A 26,668-nucleotide genomic window follows, 5' to 3' on the forward strand; every position below is an offset into this window, starting at 1 on the left:
ACTCTCGCGCAGCCGCTCCGGACTCCCTAACAACCCTCTCCCTCCCCCCGCTCCCCATCCTCGCGCAGCCGCAGTAGACATCGCACACGCAGCCGCCCCGGGGGTGGTGACTCGCTCGTGACTTTCTGACTGCGGGAGGGGCTGCTAAGCCGGGGCGGGATAGGCGGCGCTTTACGGCCGGAGGAGATGCCGTAAAGCGTGCGCGGCTGGCTTTCGGTCAGGGCCGATGGTGAGATACAGACCCCTCCCCTCTCCGAGACCCGGGTGGAGCCCGTGCGCCATGGCTGAGTCCCGTCCCCGAGGTGCCTTAGCCCCGCCCCGCCCCGGGGAGCAGCGCCTGGCCCCGCGCTGGGGAGGGGGCGTGTGGCTGCTGCAGCCCCAGGACCCCCTAGGCCAGGCCAGGGAGTGGCTGGGGCTGGTGAGACACCCCCGCCGGGCAGTGAATCCGGCTTTCTGTGGGGTCTGGGCTAGTTCCGAGCCAGCGCTTGGGCGTCCCCACTGCACTGTAAGGCCACGTCCAGACTAGGAATTAAAATCGATTTTAGATACGCAACTTCAGCTACGTGAATAACGTAGCTGAAGTCGAATTTCTAAAATCGAGGTACTCACCAGTCTGGACGGCGCGGCATCGATGTCCGCGGCTCTCCGCGTCGATTCCGGAACTCCGTTCGGATTGATGGAGTTCCGGAATCGATGTAAGCGCGCTCGGGGATCGATACACCGCGTCCAGACTAGACGCGATATATCGATCCCCGAGCAATCGATTTTAACCCGCCGATGCCGCGGGTTAGTCTGGACGAGGGCTAAGCCTGGCCTTAGTTACTCCACCTGTGGCCCCGACCCCAGCGAACACGTCTATACGGGCCTGCGCAGACCTCCTGACTTGGATCTGCAGCTTGACCTGCATCCGCACGGCAAACTTACAGGGCTTGGACCGGAGGCTGAGTAGGACTTGAGCTTTGAGTCCACTCCCCCTGAATGGGAGCTTATGGCTGAGTCCTTGCTGACCTAAATCGGAGTGACTTGCGCATTGAAAGAAGCAGGGCACAGGCTCAAACCTGAGTGAGATCCTGGGCTTAGTGTGCAGTGCTGACATGCCTTTAAATGACTGTATTGCTGCTCACACTGGGGTAGCAATCCAAACCCATATATGGCCCTTTGCTGTCCCCACTCCCATGCTGATAATCCAATCCAAGAGTTTATAGCCAGCCCCAAGTTTCTTATCACAGATATCCATGGCGTTGCCAACTCTTCTGATTTTATTTTCAGTCTCAAACGCTTTTAGGGATGTCTTAAAGCTCCAGCTCCTGAAACCATGTGATTATGTGAAAATCTCAGCTTTGTTTGGGGGAGAGAGAAGTTTCTAGCCCTTGTTTGTGAAGAAAAGCTGGAAATTGTGATCTGCTAAAGGCTCAAAATATTTTTTTTTCACTGTGTGTTTATCAGTTCTGCCTATGCATACTTTTCTTATGAGCCAGCAGGGCAATGGACTAGGCAGAGACTCCCTTTTCAAACAAAAGTGGCCGTCAGAGAAAGTCACATAAACTCTTGCTTATCTGCCTCCTCAGTAAAAACAAAGGGTTGATCTGAGACTCAGAATGGGCCCACTGGGGTATAGTCATCCCTTGTATTGGTGGAACGGCCGGGATTCCTTGAAGTATGTGGATTTATATTTCACACACAACCACTTGTTATATCATACTTTAAGTATAAAAATTGTCAACATGTTATCCCCTCCCCACTCTCCAGTGTTAATTTTTTTTTTTTTAATGGTGATTAGATTGCTTGTGAAAGGTGCCTGACAACTGAGGAGTCTGAAGTCCTTGCTCCACAGAAAAGGTAGAGGCGGCAGCAGCAGTGCAAACACCCCACCAATGGGCTTCAACTTCATCCTGGAGGCACTAGCTCAGTTGAGAAGAGGGTAATTCATTCTCCCTGTCAGTTAGCCCCTCTGCAGAGACTGCCATCACAGAGACCAAATAGTGCTAGTTAGGATTTTTTTTCTCTGTCATGTGAAATAGTTTATCTAGGGAAAGGCTTCCCACCTTGATTTTTGGCATTAAAGCAGTGATGCTATTAAAATGTTACCTCCTCCTACTTGCTATCTGTTTAAAGAAGTTCAGGAGTTCAGGGCAGACCTACTACATTAATTGCCCCATCTAATCAGTTCAGTCCTTAACATCAGTGAGGCCTAGTGATGGTCACAACACTGTCTACATTCACATAGTGCGCAATTACTATGGGTGCAGTAGAACCTCAGTTACGAACACCTTGGGAATGGAGATTGTTCGTAACTCTGAAATGTTCGTCATTCTGAATGATATTTTATGGTTGGTCTTTCAAAAGTTTACAATGGAACATTGACTTAATAGAACTTTGAAAGATTACTATGCAGAAGAAATATGTTGTTTTCCCTTTATTTTGTTAGTAGTTTACATTTAACACAGTACTCTGCTTTTTTGTTCTTTGGTCTCCGCTGCTGCCTCCTGTACTTCCAGTTCTGAATGAGGTGTGTGGTTAACTGGTTAGTTTGTAACTCTGAGGTTCTGCTGTAGTAAAGGCACTTTACTTGCTGAGTTCTATACTAATGGCACAGATATTTGGCAGTTGTATGGATAGCATGTACTTAATAAAGCCTAGATGTCTCATATGCTAAGCCAGGGGAGGACAAACTACTGGGCGCAGGCTGGATCCAGCTCGTCAGGGCTTTCAATCCAGCCCGCGTGATTGCCAATCGCATGGCGAAGTGGTGCTAGGGCAGGTTCCCTGCCTGCACTGGCCATGTGCTGCTCCTGGAAGCGGCCAGTACCATGTCCCTGCAGCCCTGGGGGGACGGGATCAGAGGGCTCCATGCACTGCCCTTGCCTGCAGGCACCGCTCCCCTGCAGCCAATGGGAGCTTCAGGGGTGGTACCAGTGGGTGAGGGCAGCACACAGCAGAGCTGCCTGTTCCATCCCACCCCCAGGAGCCATTGCCAGACATGCTGGCCACTTCAAGGAGCGATGTGGGGTCAGGGCAGGCAGGGGGCCTGCCTTAGCGCTACTGCATGCTGCTGCCACTCCGGAGCTGCTTGAGGTAAGTGGTGCTGGGCTGCCACATATTTTAACACTGATAATCAACACTTCTCTTTAGTTGCAATGGCCTTGTCAGTCAGGTTACAGCCAGAGGTTTAGAAGAAACATTGAATAAATGACTTTATAGTGCTAGGATTTGGAATTCAAAGATGATATAAAACAAGTAGTTTAGGCAATTTAGTGCTTTTAGGATGTACACTGATTCAGTTCTCACATTTTTCCCCCCTGTTTATTACATTAAAAATATTCTGAATGAACTGACTTTTTTAAAAAATGCTTTAGCAACATTGTTACGGGATCTGAATTAAGTCTGAACCCCACACTACAGTTCCGTCAAGCCCTGCTTGGTGGGAAGGGATGTTCAGTCTGAACATTCTTTCAAGCCAAATATGGAGTTTGGGTCTCAGCATGTAGCTCAGCATCCACATCTCAGAGGAAAACACAGAATGAGAAAATATACTGTACACAGTATGGTATTTTTCAAATATCTTTTATTCTTAAACATATGAAAGGCACTTATGCTCAGAGGACTAACTTTTTAAAAGAAGCATTACTTGAAACTTCTGAAATTTATCTGTGAAAAGAATTTCTTCATTAGTAGTAGTAGCAGTAGTATTGTAGCACCTAGGATCCCCAGGCATTTTACTGAATTTTCCAGAATCTTTGGGTTGAAAGTAATTGTACAGACTTTGAGCTGAACAAGGTAAATTCTCCAGCTTCCACTTCATAATTAAATAGGCTTATAACTAATACATGAAGTGATATTTGATGAGACAGTCTGTGTGTGAGGATAAAGTCAAGCATAGGAAAATGAATCCTGCAATCATTTATTTCTTGAATACTCATAAGGTGGCTGTGTTGGATCTGTCCCCATACAGCTCAGTAGTTGCTGAAAACATTTAGTAATGAGAGTGCTGCTAAATGACTGCTTGAAATCTGTCCTTTCCTTGGGTCTCTACTCTTCATACAAATCTTTCCAGGATTCAAATGCAGTCTTGTTACAAGAGTTAAACTCAGAACATAAAGCTTGCTGACCTCAGGTTCAGCTACTTTCTAATCACAAATACTAGATCAGCTGTGAGTAGAAACTAAGGAAAAGCAGAGCATAAAAGAACTTAGAAGAACTTTTCCATAGTGACTTCCATTTCAGTTGTTTTCACTTTTGAATCTCAGTTGCTTGGTTTTTATAGTAACAAATACCTTACTTCCAGATGCAAAACAAGCCAGTTTTGCTTCATCTCAGAATTGGCAGGGCCACAGTACTTGAAAGATTAACAATCTAATTGAGGTGGAGGGTACATTACCTACTTGCAATATAAACTGGATATTAACACAGGGAATTATAAAAAATGCTAATGCTGGAAGCCAGCAAACTCAGATTCTGGAACTAGGGAATATACATTGAATTATTTGTTTTCAGAATTGATTGCAACTTTTCTTAAAATAAGATCTGTCTTCATGAAATTGTAAGTGCACTTCTGCTAATTCAGGAAAGCAAAAGTTAAGAAAAACTGATTCAACAGGTATTTTGGGCATTAGTATAAGTAATACCATACCATAAATGGTTGCAGTCACTTGTTAGTTCAGTGTGTGGCTAATATCAAACTGATTATTCTTCAGGTAAATAATCACACAAGAATTAAGTGGCTATGTTCAGTGAAATATGAAAAATGGCTAATCCTTTAAGAGGTGAAGTGCTGAATCTTTACAAAAATGTAAGTGTCTTGAATGCAATTAGCACTTCTGCTTAACTAGATAAAAACATTTTTGCCACATATTGCTTAAGTTCTAAAATGTTTGTTTTTGTTTTTAAAGCTGCTGTACCTTGGAAGGGAATATCCCAAAGGAGCAGACTACTTTAGAAGCCGTTTGAAGGCAGCTTTCCTAAAAAATAAGGATGTGAAAGATCCAGAAAAAATTAAGCAACTAATTAGTCGTGGAGAATTTGTTATAAAAGAGCTAGAGGCCTTGTATTATCTCAGAAAGTACAGGGCTATGAAACAGCGCTACTATGAGGACAACAGTAAGAATAAGTAATGTGTAATATTGTTGACTCTGTGCTTGTAACAATGCAAGTTAGTGGCTGGGATGAATAAATAAAGAATGGTTATGTTAAAGGCAATGAGACTTAAATATTTTCAAACCAAAGGACATATTTGATCACCATGTCAGTGGCTACATTACAATATTTCAAGTGGCTATTTTAATTGTTTGAATATAAAGTTCTGTGGCATGCAGATGTGATCTTATACTGATAGCTTAGAGGCTTTGTCCGCCATTCTGATTTATCCTGAACTGAAGCTTGATGCACAAAAATGCTCTGACAGAAAGTTAACCTAATTTGGTTCCTCACTTCATTTTCTTCACTGAACAGATGAATTTAAAACTGAATGCAGATCAGATAACCCTAATTTTATTTTTATATATATATATATATATATAAAAATAAAAAAAACAAGCAGTTGATTAATCATAGTTAACTCATATTAATTCAAAAAAAAGCAATAAATTAATCTCAATCCCATTTTAACTGCACTGTTAAAAATAGATACCAATTGAAATGTATTTTCTATATTTTCATATAGTATTCTGTGTTGTAATTGAAATCAAAGTGTATATTTTTATTACAAATATTTGCACTGAAAGAAACTGGAACAAAGGATAGTAACTATGGGCGTGTGAGTGATTGCTGGATCCAGACTAGGAAGGAGTCTAGTTGTGAAAGAAGCTTATTGGAACATCTCAGGGGGTGAGATTTCATCCATAATCAGTTTCTTAATGTATTAGGCTTTGACTTGCGTATTTTGTTTTATTTTACTTGGTAACTTACTTTTTCCATCTATTACTTGGAACCACTTAAATCCTACTTTTTATACTTAAATCACTTTTTGCTTATTAATTAACCCAAAGTAATTAATACCTGGGAGAGCAAACAGCTGTGCATATCTATCAGTATTATAGAGGGTGGACAATTTATGAGTTTACCCTATATAAGCTTTATACAGAGTAAAATGGATTTATTTGGGGTTTGGATCCCATTGGGAGCTGGGTATTAGAGACAGGAGTACCCCTGGAGTGGTTTTCAGTTAAAGCCTGCAGCTTCAGGGACATGGTTCAGACCCAGGGTCTGTGTTTCAGCAGGTCAGCATGTCTGGCTCAACAAGACAGGGTTCTGGGGTCCCAAGCTGATAGGGAAAACAGGCTCAGAGGTCATCTGAGCACATCAGGTGACAGTCACAAGGGGGTCTCTAGTGGTTGAAGCATGAAGGGACATATGAATCTTTAACGCATCCCGCACATAAGTATCTTGAGACACCTTGAACAGTGCCATGAAAATGCTTGGTCTCATTTTCAGGTGACATTGTAAACAAGAAGTGGGCAGCAGCATCTCCCATAAATGTAAACTTGTTTGTCTGAGCATTTGGCTAAACAAGAAGTAGGACTGAGTGGACTTGCAGGCTCTAAAATTTTACATTGTTTTATTTTTGAATACCTTTTTTTGTACATACTTCTACATTTGTAAGTTCAACTTTCATGATAAAGAGATTGCACTACAGTACTTATTTTCAATTCACCTAATACAAGTCTTTTTTTAATTACAAGTTCTTGCACTGTAAAAAAAAAACAAGTGAGCACTGTACAGTTTGTATTGTGTTGTAATTAATCAGTATATTTGAAAATGTAGAAAACATCCAAAAATATTTAAACGGTATTCTATTGTTTAAGTGTGATTAATCAATGTTTTTAATCGTGTGATTAATCCTGATTAATTTTAATAGCCTTAATATGTTAAATGAAAAAAGTTAAGTGTTCAACATTGACCCAAATTTCTAAATATCATTTTCTTCTGTCTTTTGAGATTAAAATCTTACTTACTGTTTCCTACTCACCACAAATGAATACCTTTTCAAAAGTCCAAATAGTTTAAAAAAAAAATTTAGTGGAGATTAGCTGTGTAGTACTAGTCCTTTTGGTAAGGTAGCTGAGACTCTAGCCTCTGTCAGTTCTAAGGGAAAAATCACTATATGGAAGATGATTAATTATTTAGAGAAACATTGGTTAAGTGTTCACACTCGGAATGTGATCCCCTCTAGTTCTAGTCTACAAAAAAATAGAATAGAAGTTTTCCACAGCAAAGTTTTGCTGTTCCAGTGCTGAGAAATCATGTTCTGTGCTCCTGGTATAGCACTTAAATCATGGCCACTATTCCTGAAACTGTGCCAATATTGCTAATACAAACCTGTGCCCTAACTGACTTTGCACATAGTATATTCGTCTGTTCTATTTAAGATCACAGGAAGAGGAATTAAAGTGAAAATAGCTTTTTAAATTACATTTAAATGCATGACTACAGTGCCTTGCTGGTATAGCCGTAATATTTACATAATTGGCTTAGGGGTTATTGAAACTATAAAATACCATTTTGTCCCTCCCTTGTCTTGATTAAGATTTTACCATGTTAGCTAACATGAGTTATGAACATCTTCCCCCCCTCCACCAATGAAGATGCAGTCTCATGGGGACTTGAATAAGAGCTGTTAAGGAGGAAGAGCCTGAGTTAGGGAGAAAAGGGAGCAGTATCTCTCCCAGGCCACCCCTTGTGGCAGCAAAATGAGACATTGCTCATAGTAAGCTGCACAGATCTGTGATTCTGTTCTCTTCTTTCTTACATGAAGAATGACATTGTTAATGTTGATATTTAAATCATTACCACTGAGCATCTGAGTTAATACCTCACCAAGTTGAATGGGGCAGTTTCCATCTCAGAATTATTGTTCCAGACTTTCTTGCAGGTTACACTTAGTAGAAGGGAGTTCAGCCAATTCAGTTGAGCTAACATGGAAAGGGCATGTTTGAAAGCGATGCCATGAAACATTCCACCTCTTTAAAAAAGGCACCTCAATAAGCACACACACTCATGGAACAAAATTCACATGTCAGCTACTCCAGATTCCTGTTCCTCAACATTACTAGTTCTCAATCCATCATTTAGAAAGGTCGTTGCAGAGACTTCAAAAGCAAGCAGCAAAATCACAAGATTAAAATCCACAAAAGAAAACTGAAAGTAAAGAAATCGTATTTTTTTTTTTTAAATAAAAACTCCTTCAAAGTGGGAACCCATCTTCCTACAGGAAGAAAGGGCCCTGCATCTTACTGCTAGTATCTACTAATTTCAGGTGCTCAATTTGAGGCTCCTAGGATGTGATTTAAAACACATTATTAGACTACTTAGCATTAAGTACCACATTATATATTTGAAGCACAGCTCCCATTGACTTAGTTACAGCTGGCAGGAGTTAGCACTTCTACAGATCAGACTCTAAGGTCCCAAGTCCAGCAACCAGGAAATGAGGAAGACAGTATTAGGGACCACCTGTGAAAAATGTGTTTTAAGTCACTTGACTAGCATCACACGATGAGTGTGGCAGAAATAGAATCCAGTTACTAAGAGCACCATTCAACTGTCTTATCTATGAGACCATCCTTTCTTTTTATGTAATCATGTCTCTTTCACTACACACCTTCAGACTTCTGCAATAAAAGAATCAGGGGTCCTATAGTCTTACTACACAACTCTAATTCATCCCCAGAGCAGATACATCCTGGGTACTGAAGGAGGCAGGGGTCCTCTAGAAAAATGGTATGTGATCCTGTAGAAAAGGACTATCATAATACATATACAACCTGACCTCTACCATCACTTCCTCATTTCTGAGTGTTTGACTTTACATTAATAATGTTTTAAATATAAAGGAGTTTGTGTGTAATTTTCTAGTTTGTTTTTTTTTTAAAGCAAACTGCCAAAAAAAAGTATACCACTTGGCATCGCTGACACCCACATGCGTCAGCAGGGTCAGATCATTTAGATCCCGTTGGGGACCAGCGGGGTAAGACACTTTGTGAGTGGCTTTCATAGATATCTGCTGACAACAGAGGAATAGTGAGGCAGGAATCTTCAGTTCCATTCCAAGCTGTGAAGGGGACTGCGCACAGACTTCTGCACATTCTCCCCAAGCTTGACTCCTGTTCAGTCCCCTCCAACCTGCCCTAGACCTCTCTCTCACCCACCCCTGGATCCTCTCCGCAAGCTTATCTCAGTCCCTATTTCCTTGCCCAGCCAGTCCCAACTGGTTCCCAAGCACCTTGGCCAATCTCAGTGTCCTGCCCCTCTCCCCCAGGCTCCTTTTCCCTACTTACTTTGTTCAGTCAGTCCCAATTCTCCTCACACACTCAGGATCATCGTCACACGCCCCACCACCATCACGACACAGTCATTCAGTTCCAGTCTCTCCCTCCACTCCTCAGCTCTTCATCTGAGCTAACTCTACCCTCTGTCCACTGGCTTCCAGGCCTCCTACCCCTCATTTCACTCCCTAACGCAGTCTCTTGTCCAACCAGGCTCAGTCTTTCCCCCTCAACATCCCCTCCAATTCCTTGTCCCATCTTCCCTCCTGCACTCCCAGTCTCCTTGTCCAAAGCTACTCTGCCCCTCCCAGATCTGACTCTGGTGGTCTCTGCATTTGAATCAGGCAATTCCCTCCTCAGTGACCAGGCAACATCGAGAGCACAGAAAGGGGGCTTCATGGTCTCAGTTCTGGTGCCAAGCTAGCAACAGCCCAGAAATCTAATTGCAGGGAAAGTCCAGCCCAGCCACAGGTTGGATTATGACAAGTGTGGACAGAATCTTCAGGGAGTATAGCCACAAAGTTTTAGAAAGTCCGTGCATGTGTGAATTGTGATTTTTTCCAAAGGCTTAGAATCTGGCCACATTTGGGCAGATTTTCACAGGGATAGTAGCAAAATGAGCACCTCTGGCAGAGACCCCCGTGGCCAAATTTGTAGTCCTTGCTCCAAAGCACAGGGTCACTAATACTGTTCAAAGAAAAGATTGCCAGAAATGTTTAAAATTAGGGGAAAATACATTGTTTTGCCCAGCTTCATTCTCAAACAGCTGAACCTTATTAAATAATAATAAATAATAAGCAGCAACAGCAGACACCCAGCATGGAAAATTTCAGCCCAAATTATTAAAGTTTGGCAAAGTTACAAGCAACTGAAAATAGGGTCTTATAGTAATTCATGAACAACAAAGACCTGGACCAGTGTCCTAGAACGTTTTGCCCAAATTTATTCAATACAGCTTTCACAAAGGAAAGAGTCTTCCTCTAAAAAGAGGGACTATATGACTGTAAATAGAGGGGGAGGGGGTTTGCACAGAAGTTGATGGGCAACAGCAACAGAAATCAAAAGGGGCTGCCACATAAATGAAGTTCATGGGGTACTTAACTAATTATGAAGATTAGCATTACATTTATTGAAAGGAGCAACAAATTAAAAGTTCACAATAACTATTTTTATTACATTACAATAAATAGGAGCAGTACAATTTGACAAAAAATGACAAATTTCAGATTACCTCACAGCACATACTCCTATAAAACATTAAAAAGTTTAAACAGTGGTCATTCTTTTAATTTAATGTCTGGTATGACCAAATATTCATAGGTCATGCAACCAAATGATGGGAAAACTGGATCACACTGCATATGTTCCACATCAAAAAAAGCACAATGTACAAAATGTGCATGTTTCAGTTTACACTATACAAAAATAGTTAAAATACATTCCAGGTAAACATATTACATTAAGAAATTGTTCTAGTAAGAAGTTGGCACTCAAGAGGAAAAAGCAGAAGTATTTTCAACATGAAAACACAAGACAGTGGAATTATTGGGAAATGTTAGGAAAGATTACTGCCTATGTAGCTTTATGTAGACTTTACAAAAAGAGCCACAACTTGTAGGCCTTAGAAAGAAATAGTTGTATTGCTTGATAGTACTGACAAAAGAATGGAAGTTTATGTACCAACTTACCTATTAGAGAAATGCTATTACAGTAACAGCATTGTATATGGTGAATTTTTTTTTTTTTTTTTTTTTTTTTTTTAACATAACCTCAGCCAACCAAGATTTTAGGACAACTGTATAGGTTAAAAGAATCGAAACAATAAAATTTCAGTTTTAAGTTAACTGATGACTTTTTTTAAAAAAAGATGTTTATCAAAAGTTACATAAAGCTACTATCAGGCATTGGAAATCTAATGTATTAATATAGTAAGTGACTTCACATGTTCATTTAATAGTTACTATCAGAAAAAGATAGCATCTGGATATGTTCTTGGAAAGCATTTCAAATAGGGAAAGACAGAATAAATTATTAGATCAACTTGTGCAAGCTGCAATTCAACATGCCTCACCAAGTCTCTACAAATACTAAGACAAAACTGCACAACAGTGGCAAGGATGAGCGTATTTTGTGAAAGTTAGATCATAAAGGCTGGTCTAAACAGTTTTAATATCTATTCAAATGAATTGGTAGTTTACAGATTAACTTTATTAAAATAAGCTATCTTGGTATATTACTTCTATACTGATAATTGCATCCACATTTGAAAGCTGCACCAATTTTAGCTAAATCAGTTTTTCTACTCATTTAGTTAAATTGATAAAAAACTGTGTCTAGACGAGCCCTAAATTTGCATGCAGTGTGACTCAGTTACAAAAAGTCTTAAGATTTTATTTCTTGTTTGTTCAAGTTACACTATCCACTTCTGCTACATTCCTCCAATACGTTGATAGTAGTGTCTAAAAATATCCAATTAAACCAACAAAATCTCAACCTCAAGATGTTTTAAACTCAAAAGTTGCAAATAAAACCCTAGATGTTTACAACACCTACAGGGATTTGTTCCCTCTTCCTATTGGTCCTAAATTAGGATATAACATTATGTTCTCCCACCACTATCTTTCAGTATCCTTTTTTCTTTTTTGCCATATGTATGAAGTATATACCCTGCAGCTTGGGAATTTTTTTTTTTTTTAATTTCAAAAATTTCCCAGCCACACAAAATGTAAGGATCATGCAGAAATACAGGTAGTCTGTTTATTACACCTCTAGCCACCACTGCCACTCTCTTTCAAATATGGCCACTCTACTGCTCCCTGTATAGAAATAAGAGGTCATCTTGCACATGTAGTTGTACCTTTGATACTGTACATGCATTTTAAGTTATGCTGCTACATGAAAATCCTACTCTGAAAAACTCAGTGTGCAAACTCTGTTTAAAAGTTTCAGGATAACTTGGGAATAGCAGTTTTGTCTATCATGACCACTGAACATTCATGAATCAGGCCTCGACAAATCACAAGGTTTTAAAGACCAATACATGTTGTGTATTATTTGCCTTCTGCTGTTCAATCATTTAGCATACAGTTGAGTCACACTTTCAAGCTCTTCTCTGCAACTATGAGGGCTAGACACATTAGAAAAGCAAACTCAACAACTCCAGGAGTGGAGACCTTAAGAAAAACATCAAATTTATTAAATTCACGATAAAAATCACAAGCATTGGCAACATGAGAGAACTGGCTCTCACTTTGGTGCAGATTAACCAAACTATTGCTATACTGCAAATGAAAGCTTCTTCAAAATGGATTAACTCCAATCAGAAAAATCACAAGAAAAAAATCACTCTGGGAACACCACCACTGAAAACCTGGTTTCGATGTGTAACAATCTTGACATTTTATTCCACTAAACAACCATTTAATCTGTGAAACAAAATTAGTATTTCACAAGAATCACAGCAGAACACAAAACAACATTAGCTCTGGGAACCATATCAGCTATGCATGCTGAGTGTTTGTGCAAATTCTTCATCATCCCTATATTTATGGCATAGTGGATTTCCAACTAATCCGTATGAAGCAGTTGAATTCAAGTGCCATTACTGAATCTAAAGAGGTTACTGGGCTTTAAAATGCCTCCCCTATTATACACAAAATGGGCATTTGGAAATATTTAATGCCACTCTTGAAAAAATGGTTCTGACATCTATAAAGGTAGAGGTCCTGACCTCATTCTTAGGATTAAATTCTGAATCAACATATGAATTAACTTCTGTAAGTGTTTGAATTACTCATTTGTTAAGGCTTTCCAGTATTTCTTAGTAGTGATGCTGAGGGTGAAATCCTGACCCTACTGATGCTACTTTGAAGTTTGCCAGTTACTTCAGTGGAGCCAAGATTTAACCCTGGGTCTCCTGACATAAAAAGTTAGTGAAAGTCTTAAGCAAAGCATTACAATAGCAAATCAATTTAATTAGAACTTTTACTTTTTCCATTGCCAGATGTGCATTATTGTCTTTTTTTAATTTTTCTTTTTTTATAGAAAAAATATAGTATTTAAAGGAGTGACCATGACAAATTGCAGTGAAAAACTTTGTGAAAGTTATATCTTTACATTCATTGGAAGTTGATTTGAAATGCTACAAGACTAGATGCCTAGAAGCAGAATCTATAGGAAGACTATAAAGGCTTCTGGTCTCTCAATATTGCAGTCAGTCTAGAATAAAAGAAAACAAGTCGGAAATAAAAGTGTCTTATGCTAACTAGTCCTTTTATTCAGCCAGATAAAAAAACAGTAACGATATAAGAGCCTGTGGAGCACTTTCATTATTTTGTTTGCACACAGAACTAAAGTTCACAATTGGTAAGAAAATAGGAAGTTAGCAGCTTTGCATGCACCAAAAAATCCTAAGAAAATTCTCAGGGTTTTGTTTTTTTTCCTCCTCCTTCCACGGGCATTGCTAGTTCAAGAACCAACACTCAAGGAATACTGGCACTTAAGAGGAATAAAGCTTCCACTGTCATTTAAAACAAGCATTCAGGTTCATGAAGCAGAAAGAAAATTAAGTAATGCTAAATCAAATGCTAATAATTTAGTGTAATGTACAAAAAATCACTTTCTTAAGTATGCCTTAAGAATGAAGGATAAATTGTATTTACATAATTATACACTTTGTCTTTGTCTTCTTTTTCTTCTTTTTCCCATCTTTGCTCATCTTCTCTTTATGTTTTCGAATTTCTCGAACTAACGTGTAGAAGGCATCATCGACACCCTGAAAAGAAACATAGGTGACTATAAGACCAAATTAACATGGTTTATGTACTCATTTGGGTAGTGTTTGTTTTCATCTGAACACTGCAGGTTCATATTAATGTTGCAGTTTAGTAAGAACATGTATATTGGGTGTTGTGATGAAGCATGTTTTTTTTTTTTTTATAATCAAACAGTGTCGATGTATTTAATTATTAATTTCTGTGCTTTCAGGTGTTTCGGTTCTAAAAATATAGCAACACACACATACGTTGTCACTCAGCAATCTTCACTGGTTTTGGAAACCTTTTCATTTTTGGAAGTTGCCAGGTTAGTGTTTTTTTTTTTAATATACACATTTCATTTGCTACACAAGAAAGTGAGGCCCAATTCTCCACTGCATTGTTCTTTATGAATTTCACACATACAAAGTGGATGTAAAATACTGCTATACCAGAGTAATAAGCCACACACCTGCAGAAGTGGGTCCAGAAATCAAGTCCTAAAGGTAAAAACAAAGACTACTACCACTGGAGCTAAAAGAAGTTCTTTATCATCAGCTTTGGCGCACGTCCAGACTAACCCGCGGCATCGGCGGGTTAAAATCGATTGCTCGGGGATCGATATATCGCGTCTAGTCTGGACGCGATGTATCGATCCCCGAGCGCGCTTACATCGATTCCGGAACTCCATCAACCCGAACAGAGTTCCGGAATCGACACGGAGAGCCGCGGACATCGATGCCGCGCCGTCCAGATGGGTGAGTACCTCGATTTTAGAAATTCGACTTCAGCTACGTTATTCCCGTAGCTGAAGTTGCGTATCTAAAATCGATTTTAATTCCTAGTCTGGACGTGGCCATAGACTCTTACGTCCTAAATTGCAAGACGCAAATAAAGGGCAACATGCACACTGTAAGTTCCTCCTCCCACTGAAGGCAACAGCTAAAAGTCCTCCCATTGATACCAATGGGAGTAGACTGGGCCCCTTAAAAATAGTAACTGTGCTTAATTACAGAGTTTTATTCAAATATAGTAGTGTATATGTTTGAGTAGATTCAGCTATAGGGAAAGTTTGAAGGATATGCCATTTAAAGAGATCTATATCTAAAAGCAAATAGTTCCTTCAAACAAATGTGCATTTACAATACATCATAACAGCTTCAGTCCCTGCATACGTCTATGAGAGGATCATTAACTGAATAGAATCCTAGTCAGTCTGTACTTTACCAATTCACACAAACATTGGCCATTTCTCCCTGCCTCTCAGGGTTTTCACAGCAGTGTGCTCTAATGATGTTTCAGCATACTTAAGTACATTTACTAGTACACAATGAACTATTCGAAATACAAATAAACTGTAATGGTAAAAATAAAGTGAACATAGTATATTGTGTCATGCAGGACCCTGTTTTTTTAAACGTATTTCTCTTTTTAAAAAATTAGAAATCAATCTCATTAATTAGTGAAAATTAGTACTGTTCTGCTGTAAAACTCGGTCAAATGTTAATATCTGACTTACAACTTTGAAAGACAGTCAGAATAATGGCACAATATAAATCCATAATAACCGGTATCTAAATAAGGTATAATGGTGCTGTAACTGGATATGCAATTTTAAAAACATACATACTGCAGTATTAAGTCTCCATTAACGAACAGAGCAAAAAATTCCCTGCAAAGGGCCAAAGTCCCAGGGCTAGAGTACAGGATTGGCACCAAGAGCTCTACATGCCGTTTTCCCACAAACTGCACCCATGAGCCTGAGCAAGATGACTAAGTGCCTCAGTTTCCCCATCAGTAAAATGTAAGGAATACCATCTTCCTCACAAAGGACGTCATTAACATTTGTATAGTGGTCTAAGATCATCAGGTGAAATGTGCTAAATGCAAAGTGTAACAGAACACTGAAACTTCCACAAAAAGATTCCACCCACTTTCTTTTTTAAGCTATTGTTAAAATAAATGCACAGAAATTAACCCATAAAAAGCTATATTCAAACAATATTAAGGACCTTAACCTTAAAGAAAGTAAGGAGATTCACAGTTAAGGCTGAAATTCATTCTACTGTGCCTACTGCAGGTACTGCAAAACAGGATAATTGTACATAGTGTGTATTACAAAACCTGTACGCTAGGGGGAGACTTAAGTATGGCATTTCAGTTTACAGTATTGAATCCTTTGTTTTGCAGATCAAATCTTAAACAGTTTGGAGAATATTTGCATTCTACTGGTTTTGGTTCTGCTGTAAATTCTGTTTAACGCACCTACTGACCGATAATTGGGCACATTGTATCAAGACTCTTTTAAAGGTGAAAAGAAAATAAGGAACCTTACATTCAAAATTAACTTGAGGCCTTATTTTGCCTTTCATTTAACTCCAGACACTTAACTTTGGTTACCTGCAGATAAGGAACATTATTTCAAAATTTGGGTTGCAGCACACTGTCCTAGAGTTGAATGGGAAAGTTATCCAAAGTCCTGCTTTACTCAAGACTCCTCAAATAAAAAAAGAGTCAGTGACACTAAGCCACTTTCTAAGCAGACCTCCTCAAATGTGCTGGCAAAACTTATGAATTAAAATCAGGCATTTGCACATAGGTCTACTTTTTAATGTGTGAAAAACTTCAAGTTCTACATATGCAACATGGATACACTTGACAATGTCACAAGAACAGCTAAGGAGGAGCCCCAAATCATTTGATAGTACTAAGTCTGGCTAACAGAATATTGCATATGGGAGTGTGCAACTATTTCCACAAATCACACAGCCTCTATGGCCTCCTACTGAAATCTCTCTGTGTATTGGGTTTTAGAATTCTCTCCCTAACCTGTGTCTTAGAGGTGCATAGATATTGCTGCCTTTTCTTCAGTCACCTTCAGTATATAGTTTTACTTTATTTTAGCTTATTGTGTTTTAATGAAACATTGACTTTAAAGAAGTTTTACAAAAAATTCATCTCTAAAGATTTCAACACTGGGAAGGATTTGTACAGAAATCCAGCATTCTGTTAGAATTCTGCCACACAGCATCATCCAGCACCCTGGTCTAAAAAGTATATATGCAAAATACCACAGTGTATGGTTAAAACAGTAAGATGATAGTCTAGAAGTGTTTTTGATAGCTATATAACTGACCAGCAGTCACTTTATTCTGTTCAGCCGTGAGAAAATTCATTTAGTGCTCTATTCAGCTTAAGTCATATTTTAAAATTAAAAACAGTCAGTGTCTGGAAGACTTCCTACTGGCCATACTCCAGAAGGGAGACAACTTAATTCACAATCAGAAAGCCCAGCGCAGGATCATAAATCAGCTTCTATCCTGCATTCATACTAAAAAAATGACATTTTTTAAGACTTAAAACAGTTGAACTGTTAAGTAGTTCTATGTCAAAATGCTCCTTTTTCCTATCAACTGGATTCTACCAAACTTTGGGGAGTTTTTTTGTTCATTTGTTTGTTTTTGTTTTTTAAGAGGACCTATATCAACTTGTTGTACAAAAAGAAGGGTCTAATTGTAGTGTATACTTCCAACATGGGCGGGGGACACAATTACCATGCAATCATTTTTGGCTTGCAAATTTGCACACCTTTTGAGTTGGGTGGGAAGGCCATAAAATAACTTGTTTACAGCCTGAAAACAATTGATGAACCCCTTAAAAGATTAAGTTGAAACAAAGCTTCTGTATTTGCATTTTTAATAAGACCATCAGTGCATCATCTCACTGCCTAATTTACAGTTAACTTTATGCTCAGGTAGGCAATCAACTAAGTAAAATAATGCTACTGACTAACATTTTCAAGTAAGGTATCCGTTGTAGTTTTTACATTAGTTAAAACATTTTGTTCATCTGTCACAGACAAAACAAGCCAGATGCACGTTGGTGTCTCCTGCTTTATGGCAATAACACCAAAGGAATTTTATCCTTCAGGAGAGCATCAGCAAGTAGGCATACCGAGCTTCCACAAGCTAGCTAATCCAAAACAATCATGTTTTTTTTAAATCTTATTTTTTTAAAGTGTCCCATGATGACCAAGAGGGGAAAATACATACACCAGGACAAGTTTCATGAAATAACAAATGTATTCTGGACCAACATTGCTGGGCTTGGTTGGCTGACAAGAAAGAAAGCACTTGACACTGCATTTAGTTGCAAACAATTCTACTGTAAGTTTTCCCAAGGTTCTGGATACCTGCTGAAAGGCTTCAGTCTTTGGGGACCATTCTCCTTGGATCTGCTTAGCCAGTCTGCTGCACAGTTAAGCTGTCCCAGAACAAGTGGAGTCTTAGGAGAATAGAGTATGTCTATACAGCAAAAAACAAAACATAACCCACATGCTCAGCAGCAAGTCTCAGTCTGGGTCTACAGATCTGGGCTCTCAGGGCTTTGGCTACAGCACTAAAAACAGGCTGAAACCCACCATCCCTTGAAAGCCTGAGCCCAAACGTCAACATAGCTATTTTTAGTGCCATAGCAAGAGTCTGCAGAGCCAGGCTCTGAGACTCTCTGCTGGGAGAGGCAGGGGGCTTTTTTGCCATGTAGACATACTCTAAGAAAGGGCAGACTCCTTAGCAGGGTGCGTTATTTGTGCCACCATGATGATGATTCAGGTATTCACCTACTGATGTGCCATCAGACTTTATGAGCACATTTTCTCCAGATCAGCGTTCTAAATGCTAAGATTGCTAACATGACTGATCACACCTCAAGGGCATATATGTGGAACTTACTTTCACTTAATGATCATGTTTCCCTGAACTGAGCTGGCATCCTAGGAGCTCCTCAAACCAAAAGGCTTGCCTCTCAGGCAATTTATATTCTAAGCATTAGAGAGAATGGAACCAGGTGACCAGAAATGTGTCAAAAGGTTTCTCCTGATCTTGGGGAAGACTACTATTCTGGGAAGCAAGTGAAGAGAGAAAGGACAGAGACGCATAGACGACGCCTAGAAATGGATCCAAGAATCTGAGGAGATTCTAAGTGGGAAGCAAACAAAGAAAACGAGATTCCAGCCTCTTTCCCAAGCAAGTCCACAGAGAGAAAAGGTCAACACAGCCCAAAATCTTTGCTTAGGGGTGAGGTGGGCGGCTTGGGTCTACTTCCAGACACATGCACAAAAGAAAGCTGCCCTTTCCAAAATACCAGAACTCAGCTTATACTTAGGAAGTAATCTCCAAAGTCTCTCTCTCCTGTATCCTAAGTGCAAAGGCGTGACTACTTTTTCCTGAAGAAAAGGCATAGGGAAATACAACCGAATGTGTTTCTTTTAAAAAAGGGAAGGGGGGAGTCTAACCAGTTTGAAGTGAACAGCTATCATACAGAGCTCGGATAAACTATTGTCCCACACCATGGCTAAACCCATAATGCCCAATGAGCCATTTGGGAGGAGCACACAACATTAGTGGAATATCTAAGCGACTCTTGATGAACACCATTCAGGCTATTCTCAGCTAAAGGGACTAAGCCTATGTCAGCAAAATTTATGTCACTCAAGGGTCTGAATATTCCAGAATATCCTAAGTTACACTGACATAAGAACTTCTCCCACCAACATAGCTTCTTCGGCTTGTGGATGTGAGTTTTTTATGCTGATAGAAGAGTGCACTCCCATTGGCAGAGCGCGTCTTTCCCAGACGCGCTGCAGCAGCACATCTATCAATATTTCTAAAACTCTGAGAAGGGAAGAATAGAAAACCTCATATTGTAACTCCAACAGCCAGCAAATAACTCATCTGGAAACAAATCTGTGTGGAACTTTCTAGCAGTAAACTCCACATGTAATACAAAGAAAACCTTTAAGCCAATATATTCCATAAATGACATCTTTTTTGAGCAAAGTATAATTGCAGAATCCAGTCTAGGTAAGGAGAGTCATTTATCCCTCAAATCTTCCGGGAGCATATATGGCCTGTGCAGATTTATAAAAAATCCAGGTGTGAGGAGTGATGAAGATGCTCTGCATGATCTGCTAGACTGATGGATGGACTAGAAGGGAATCCTGAACAAAATGAATAAAACCACACAACCATGTTATTTTCAATCTTCTTTAAAGACTTTATTCCTTAGCAAGTACTGGGGGTCAACTCAGACACTAAGTCGTAAGTGTGACATTGCAGTCTACATGATTTAATAAAAATTTGATAATGAGTGAATATAATGTAACTGGAATATGCTTCATGCAAAAGGTCTCCTGTAAGTATCATTACAAAGCTTATTATCTACTGAGTGTATAAATGTACCACTCTTGTATCTGAAACTAGAAATATGAAATGTAACTGAGGGCCTATTGTAATTATGTATTAATGGTGGTTTAGAATCTTGACGACTCCCATTAGCCAGGACAATTGTCTGCAGATGGGTGTGTTTTACCTGTAAGTCTTCCTGTATACATGTGTGCTGGCAAGTGGGCAATGAAGTCTTGCAGTGACATGTGATCATGTCACCTGAACTGGAATCCATCTTTAACCTGGTGTCTTTCTATTGAGAAGGAAGGGATGGGAACCCAGAGAGGGACAAAGGATTCCCGCCTTATGCAAAAGATATATAAAGGGGTGGAACAGAACAAAGAGGAGTGAAGAGCCATCATGAAGAATTCCCCAGCTACCACTTGAGCTGGAACAAGAGCAGTACCAGGGGAAAGAATTGTGCCAAAGCTTGGAAGGTGTCCAATCGGAGGAAAAAAATCTTATTGAAGCATCTCTAAGGGTGAGATTACCTGTATTCAATTTGATTAGACATAGATTTGCACATTTTATTTTGCTTGGTGACTTTCTGTATTTAATAAAATCAATTTTTTCTTATTAATTGACCCACAGTATGTACTAATACCTGGGAGAGCAAACAGCCGTGCATCTCTCTCTATCGGTGTTATAGAGGGCGAACAATTTATGAGTTTACCCTACTTGAGCTTTATACAGGGTAAAATGGATTTATTTGGGTTTAGATCCCATTGGGAGTTGGGCATCTGAGTGTTAAAGACAAGCACACTTCTGTGAGCTGCTTTCAGGTAAAATTCAGACCCTGGGTCTTCGTTGGAGCAGACAGGAGTGTCTGGCTCAGCAAGACGGGGGGCTGGGGTCCTGAGTTGGCAGGGAAGGCAGGCGTAGAAGTAATCTTGGCACATCAGGTAGCAGCTCCCAAGGGGGATTCTGTGATCCAACCCATCACAATAAGATACTTCTCCCTTCTCTGAACAGTGACCCACCAAAGCATTTATAGACGTTTGTGAAAGGATAGTGCCAAGCAATGAAGAGACTTTTACTAAAAGACCAGTATTGACCCTTAGGGAACCTTCCTCAAAGCCTTTATAGAACTCCTGGGAGGAGTTCAAAGTCCACCAGTAAGATTTAGATTCAAACATTTTACGGGCCAGAGGAAAAGGAACTGGGGAACTCACTGACATCCCTTTCCTCAGGAAGTCTTCAAGTACTACTTCCACTGACGCCCGCAGCTATCCAAGGGAGGGCTTCTTTCCCCTGTACATGAACTGAATGGGCTGGCTTTGTCAGTCACAGCCAGAGGAACTGCCCTCAGCCACTATCTCATTATGCCAATATTTTGGAGAGAACTCCTGTGCAGCTTGGTTTTGTCTTTCATAGCCATCACTTCAACCACTAACTCACTCCAATGAGATTGTGGAATTTTTTCCCTCCTCAGATAAGATAAAATGCTCATGATCCCAATGGCAAAGCACAACTGCTGAGCGCCACAGCTGAGGTGGAGTTTCTCTTTTTCCTTAGCTTTCACAGCTTTGAACACAAATGACAGTCCAACTCCACTACCTTCATGCATGTTGCTCTGAGTGAGACAAGAATCAAACTGGCAAAGACAAAGGTGGTGTTCTAGAGAGTGGGCAGCGAGTGGTCATCATCTGGCTTGTCAAGTGAGTGAAGAGGAATCACCCAAGATCTGCACTGCTGCACCAGAGCAACAGAACTAATGGAATGGAAATGTGTACAGGGAGCTCTTTTGAGGGTCTGGTGAAAGTGCTAGAAATAGACTGAATGCATTACTTCTTGATGACATGCTATGTCTTGAATGTTATCTTTTCTTTATTTCTCATAGCTTTCTCTCTTCCCATTTTGCTTTGGTTCTTAGTTCTTGTAAGTACAATATATAGCTATATTAATCATATAAAACGGTGTTTCATATTTTCTGGTTTATGTTACATTTGTATTTTCTCTTATTTCTTTCCAAAAAGTTTCTCTTCCTTTTTACAAGAAAGATATTTAAAAGATAAAAATCATCCTTCCCTCTCTCCCATTCTAATCAGTTGTCTGATGAAATGTGATGGTATTACAACTGGCACAAGGGAGGAAAGAATTCAGGTGCATTTCCTGAAGTGATTAAGGCCATGTCTACATCTAAAATTTTGCAGCGCTGGTTGTTACAGCTGTATTAGTACAGCTGTATAGGGCCAGCGCTGCAGAGTGGCCACACTTACAGCAACCAGCGCTGCAAGTGGTGTTAGATGTGGCCACACTGCAGCGCTGTTGGGCGGCTTCAAGGGGTTTCGGGGAACGCGAGAGCAAACCGGGGAAGGAGACCAGCTTCGCCGCGGTTTGCTCTCGCGTTCCGCGAACCACCCTGCAAACCGCAGGGAAGGAGACCTGCTTGCTCGGGTTCGGGGAACGCGAGAGCAAACCGGGAAAGGAGACCAGCTTCGCCGCGGTTTGCTCTCGCGTTCCGCGAACCACCCTGCAAACCGCAGGGAAGGAGACCTGCTTGTTCGGGGAACGCGAGAGCAAACCGCGGCGAAGCTGGTCTCCTTCCCCGGTTTGCTCTCGCGTTCCCGGAACCACCCTGCAAACCGCAGGGAAGGAGACCTGCTTGCTCGGGGTTCGGGGAACGCGAGAGCAAGCCGGGGAAGGAGACCAGCTTGATTACCAGAGGCTTCCTCAGGTATGCTGGGATACCTGCTTATTCCACGGAGGTCAAGAAAAGCGCTGGTAAGTGTCTATACTTGATTACCAGCGCTGGATCACCAGCGCTGGATCCTCTACACCCGAGACAAAACGGGAGTACGGCCAGCGCTGCAAACAGGGAGTTGCAGCGCTGGTGGTGCCCTGCAGATGTGTACACCTCCTAAGTTGCAGCGCTGTAACTCCCTCACCAGCGCTGCAACTTTCTGATGTAGACAAGCCCTTAGTGGAAGACAGAGGTGCTCTGAGGACAGGCTTGAGACCCAAGAACTCCTGTGTTCTAATTCTCATGTAGATACCATCTGTCTGTCACACTGAGCAAAGCATTTAACTTCAGTTTCTACATCTGAAAATGTAGAAAGTTGAAGAGAGAGAATCAGCTATTTGTAAAGCAATTTGAAGATCTATCCCTGGCCTTCACTACTGTGGAATCTACAAATTTTTCCTCAGAATACTCCCCATGAAGTTGACACATATCATGATACCCATTTTACAGACAATGGAAGCACAGAGATTAAGTAGCTTGTCCAAGGTCACTCAGAGTATGGAGCTCCTCCTACCCATTTGTCAAAAATCACAAAACAGAACAGACCAATAGCTGCTAAGGTATTGTTTAAAAAATACTCTATTGTTAGGAAACCAAAGCTCAAAACTAAATGTTAATAAAGGAAAATAGAAGTTTGATTAATTTTGTACTTAATATTTTGAAATTATATAATTACTACTGAGAAGCCATAAGATATCTGATTTACGTGAAACTGATTATCAGCTTTTCTGCCCAAAATTAATTTGCAAAACTTACCCTATTACAAAACTTACCCTGTTACATTACAAGACATTTTTTAATTTTCACGCACCCTGGAGTCTTTTCTTCTTTGCTGATTTTTTTCACTCTGTACTGTCGAATCTCTCGCACCAATGTATAAAAAGCATCCTCCACTCTCTGCATTGTAAAACACAACTCCTTAAAATCTGCTTTATTGACAAAAACTGATGTACTGGGACACCCATTGCAGAAAAAACACGGAAAGTATGAGCTTTACTTGAGAAATGTAGGTATATGGAGCACAAGTAATTCTAAGGGCTGTGTTCATGTTCAGTCTGCAGACAGAAAGCAAGAGCCTGCCTATCAGAGGAAGGGACGAGCACCATGTCTATACTGTCACAGACAGATCCCGTGGCTCCATGGTCTTTAATTGATGCTTTATGCTAGAGTTATCCCTGTCTTGTTTTAAAGGTTAGTTTTAAGACTTATTTCTATACTCAATTTTGCTAAAGAATACATGTCATTTATGCATTTTTTAAAAAACATCTTTAGAGAGTGGTAAGTTTGGCTTGATAACTGTTATTATAACTAACAAGAACAAGTTAGAGGCAGACTTAAAATTAAGAAGTAGGATCTGGGTGATGCAAAGCCACTATGCTGCTTTGTGCTTAAAGCCCTTCAACCTTTTTGTAGGAAGACAGAAATTTGTCAAAACAGGATATGGACCAATTTGTCGGGGGGATGAGGGAGTTATCAACATTATTTCATGCTCAGATAAAGTTGCATATCATATTAGGATTGTGAATGTTTTAATGCACAATGTAAGTACAGCAGCTTTGGAACTAAGAAGGGAGCATGTTTTTATTTAAAGGTTCCTCAGTCACCTATTCCAGTCTTTTGGAATTATTTAGGCAAGCAGATCTACACCACTAATTTGGGGCCTTTGCATTCTTTGGTCAAGTGGGTAACTACTGTCTACTCTTTAAAGCAGCAAGATTTGCCCTCATATAGATCTCTACATGAGAGTTTTATATCAGGGAAGGTTATGCTACATATTTCAAGAACAGATACAAAGAAACATCTACTCATATGGGCAATATTTAACTCAATGCTGTATTGTTAAATTTTTTAAGTGACCACAGGTGGTTGGTGGTGGCTTTTTTTTGTTTGTTTGTTTGTTTGTTTTGGGGGGGGAGAGTGTGGTGTGTGTGTGTGTTTTGTTGTTGTTTTTTTAAATGGAACTCATTTGCCAGCCAAGGTACAAATACTGTTAGCCTTAATTTTATCAGAAGAATATATCTGGATGAAACACAGAGTCTCCCTTTAAAATAATGTGCCTTGAATTAAATGTTGTTTCTAAAATAATGAGTCAGCAATTTACACTACACCAGAAATAACATGCATATTATCGCTTGTAAGTTATTTCTCCAAAGTACAGAAATAGCAAGTTCTGTTACAGATTGTAGGATGAAACGTTCATAAAAGTTACCACAAAAAGCAACTCTAGTCTACACTGTCTGAGCCAGATCCAGGCAATTGCTATGGTACCTTTGCAACATGGTGGTGCAGAGGCTGTAAAGCTGGCCACATCAGCCAGAAAAGGAATCCCCTATCATGAGGGCAATCTGAGTAGCACAGCCACAACAGACAACTCTATAGCACCCACCCACTCTCTCTTACAGCTCTGGGTTTAGGGCATTGTGAGAATACGCCATCTCTTCAGCAATAAAAGAAAAACTGGGAGAAAACCTGAGATAACTAACCAGTTGAAAGACAGAAAGGTGTATCAGCAACCGAAAGTTGCCAAATGGCTGTTTCAGAGAACTGCAGGTGATTGGCTCTGCCAAATTTAAAGGCCCGCAGAAAGATCTACTGAAATCTACGGGACTGTTTTAAGTTGCACTGGAGCCCAAAATGTCTGGCCCCAGGACTGGGTAAACAAACAGGTAAGCCACCTTTTTGTTTACCCTCTCCTGGAGCCAACCATTTTGGGTGAGCCATTAAATTTGGCAGAGCCAATCAGCTGCAGCTCTACCTCCCTCCTCAGGTCCTGCGCTGAGCACAGCTCTTCCAGCTCCAAGGATCAAGGCATCTGCTTTCTGTAAACAGGTTTAACTTGAGTTGAGAAGAACACATTACACCGGTTTACCTCAACTTCAATCTACTATGGCGAATGCACACAGTCTGCCCCTATAATTTTTATAATTACATTTTTACAACCTTTATGTAAGAATTATTAAATTGTCTAAAAGCATATCTATGCACAACTGAGATCAGAGAGAATCCCAGGAAACAAAAATAAATCATCTAATATTTACTGATATTGCTATTAACTCTAATTTGCTATATATGATGCCACAGGAGATCATATTTACTATTAATCATTCAAAAGTCAGAGTTTGCTATCTGAAGGTTTCTCTGAACAACAGCCATCTGATCCTGAAGATGAAACACACTGTACTTTTGTTTGTTTGTTTATGGATAAATAAAATAAAATTAAGCTCAAGAAATAAAATCTCCCCTCTTCAGAAGAGGGGGAGCTTAAATTCATATCCACAAAATACTGATGGCCTGACAATTCTTATATTTAAAATTCTAGTAGTCTGTAGAAGAACATTTACAAAAAATGTAAGCCAAGTAAAGCTCATATTTTCATGTTTTCCTAGGGTGGGGGGGGGAATCTTATTCACACAGAGAGAATAAATAGTGATCAGCTGCAGTGTGCCAGAGCACATGCTGTGCAGAAATCAAGACAGTTAGGGTTTACTGTTTTACAGAAGAAATATGAAATTTGATTCTGCAGCTGTGATATCAGAAATAAGACAATGCGTCTTCATTTGACTTCATAATGCCAATGTCCCCATCACCAATAACAGGAGGTGTGATTTTGCGATAGCGATGCAGAGGAACACAGAGAGAAAAGAAGTTACTACGACCACCACCAAGAACATAACGTAAGGACTCTAG

At 40.0% G+C, this 26,668-nt stretch overlaps 2 protein-coding genes across 19 annotated transcripts in view; one reads left to right on the plus strand and one right to left on the minus strand.

Annotated features, from left to right (window-relative positions):
* ETFRF1 (electron transfer flavoprotein regulatory factor 1) lies at positions 1-25,177 on the plus strand. 15 transcript variants are annotated; one of them, XM_050916123.1, is made up of 4 exons: positions 1-229; positions 1,781-1,839; positions 14,247-14,342; positions 24,036-24,172. In XM_050916123.1, exons 1-4 carry the CDS (start codon positions 227-229, stop codon positions 24,133-24,135), a joined length of 258 nt encoding a protein of 85 aa, XP_050772080.1. In that variant the 5' UTR covers positions 1-226; the 3' UTR covers positions 24,136-24,172. The 15 variants fall into 15 exon arrangements, 6 of the variants coding, with proteins under 6 accessions (XP_050772080.1, XP_050772090.1, XP_050772073.1 ...); XM_050916133.1 differs by lacking the exon at positions 24,036-24,172 and adding an exon at positions 16,205-16,361 and having other exon boundaries at positions 55-229; XR_007768302.1 differs by lacking the exon at positions 24,036-24,172 and adding an exon at positions 16,205-16,361 and having other exon boundaries at positions 67-229; positions 1,781-1,909.
* The window catches only part of KRAS (KRAS proto-oncogene, GTPase), a 52,837-nt gene continuing 34,259 nt past the window's right edge, over positions 8,091-26,668 (minus strand). Inside the window, exons 5-7 of one of the 4 annotated variants that reach the window (XR_007776525.1) lie at positions 23,793-23,878; positions 13,922-14,034; positions 10,414-13,478 (exon numbers count right to left, since the gene is read on the minus strand). Coding sequence is in view for 3 of the 4 variants with exons in the window: in XM_050969656.1 (XP_050825613.1) it covers positions 13,442-13,478; positions 13,922-14,034 (150 nt within the window). In the remaining variant the exon portion in view is untranslated. Of the gene's footprint in view, positions 8,134-10,413; positions 13,479-13,917; positions 14,035-23,754; positions 23,879-26,668 lie in introns of those variants that run through there. The other 3 variants (XM_050969641.1, XM_050969656.1, XM_050969665.1) reach the window with 3 other exon arrangements.

The sequence above is a fragment of the Gopherus flavomarginatus genome, chromosome 1 (genome assembly GCF_025201925.1).
Source record: "Gopherus flavomarginatus isolate rGopFla2 chromosome 1, rGopFla2.mat.asm, whole genome shotgun sequence".
NCBI classification, from domain to species: domain Eukaryota; kingdom Metazoa; phylum Chordata; order Testudines; family Testudinidae; genus Gopherus; species Gopherus flavomarginatus.

What these genes read in the sequence shown, in the direction of transcription:
- ETFRF1 (XM_050916116.1), top strand. Translation starts at nt 4,745, where the DNA reads ATGGCTAATCCTTTAAGAGGTGAAGTGCTGAATCTTTACAAAAAT. An exon ending in TGCTGAATCTTTACAAAAAT is followed by an intron (nt 4,790 to 4,889) that starts GTAAGTGTCTTG and finishes TTGTTTTTAAAG; the next exon opens with CTGCTGTACCTTGGAAGGGA.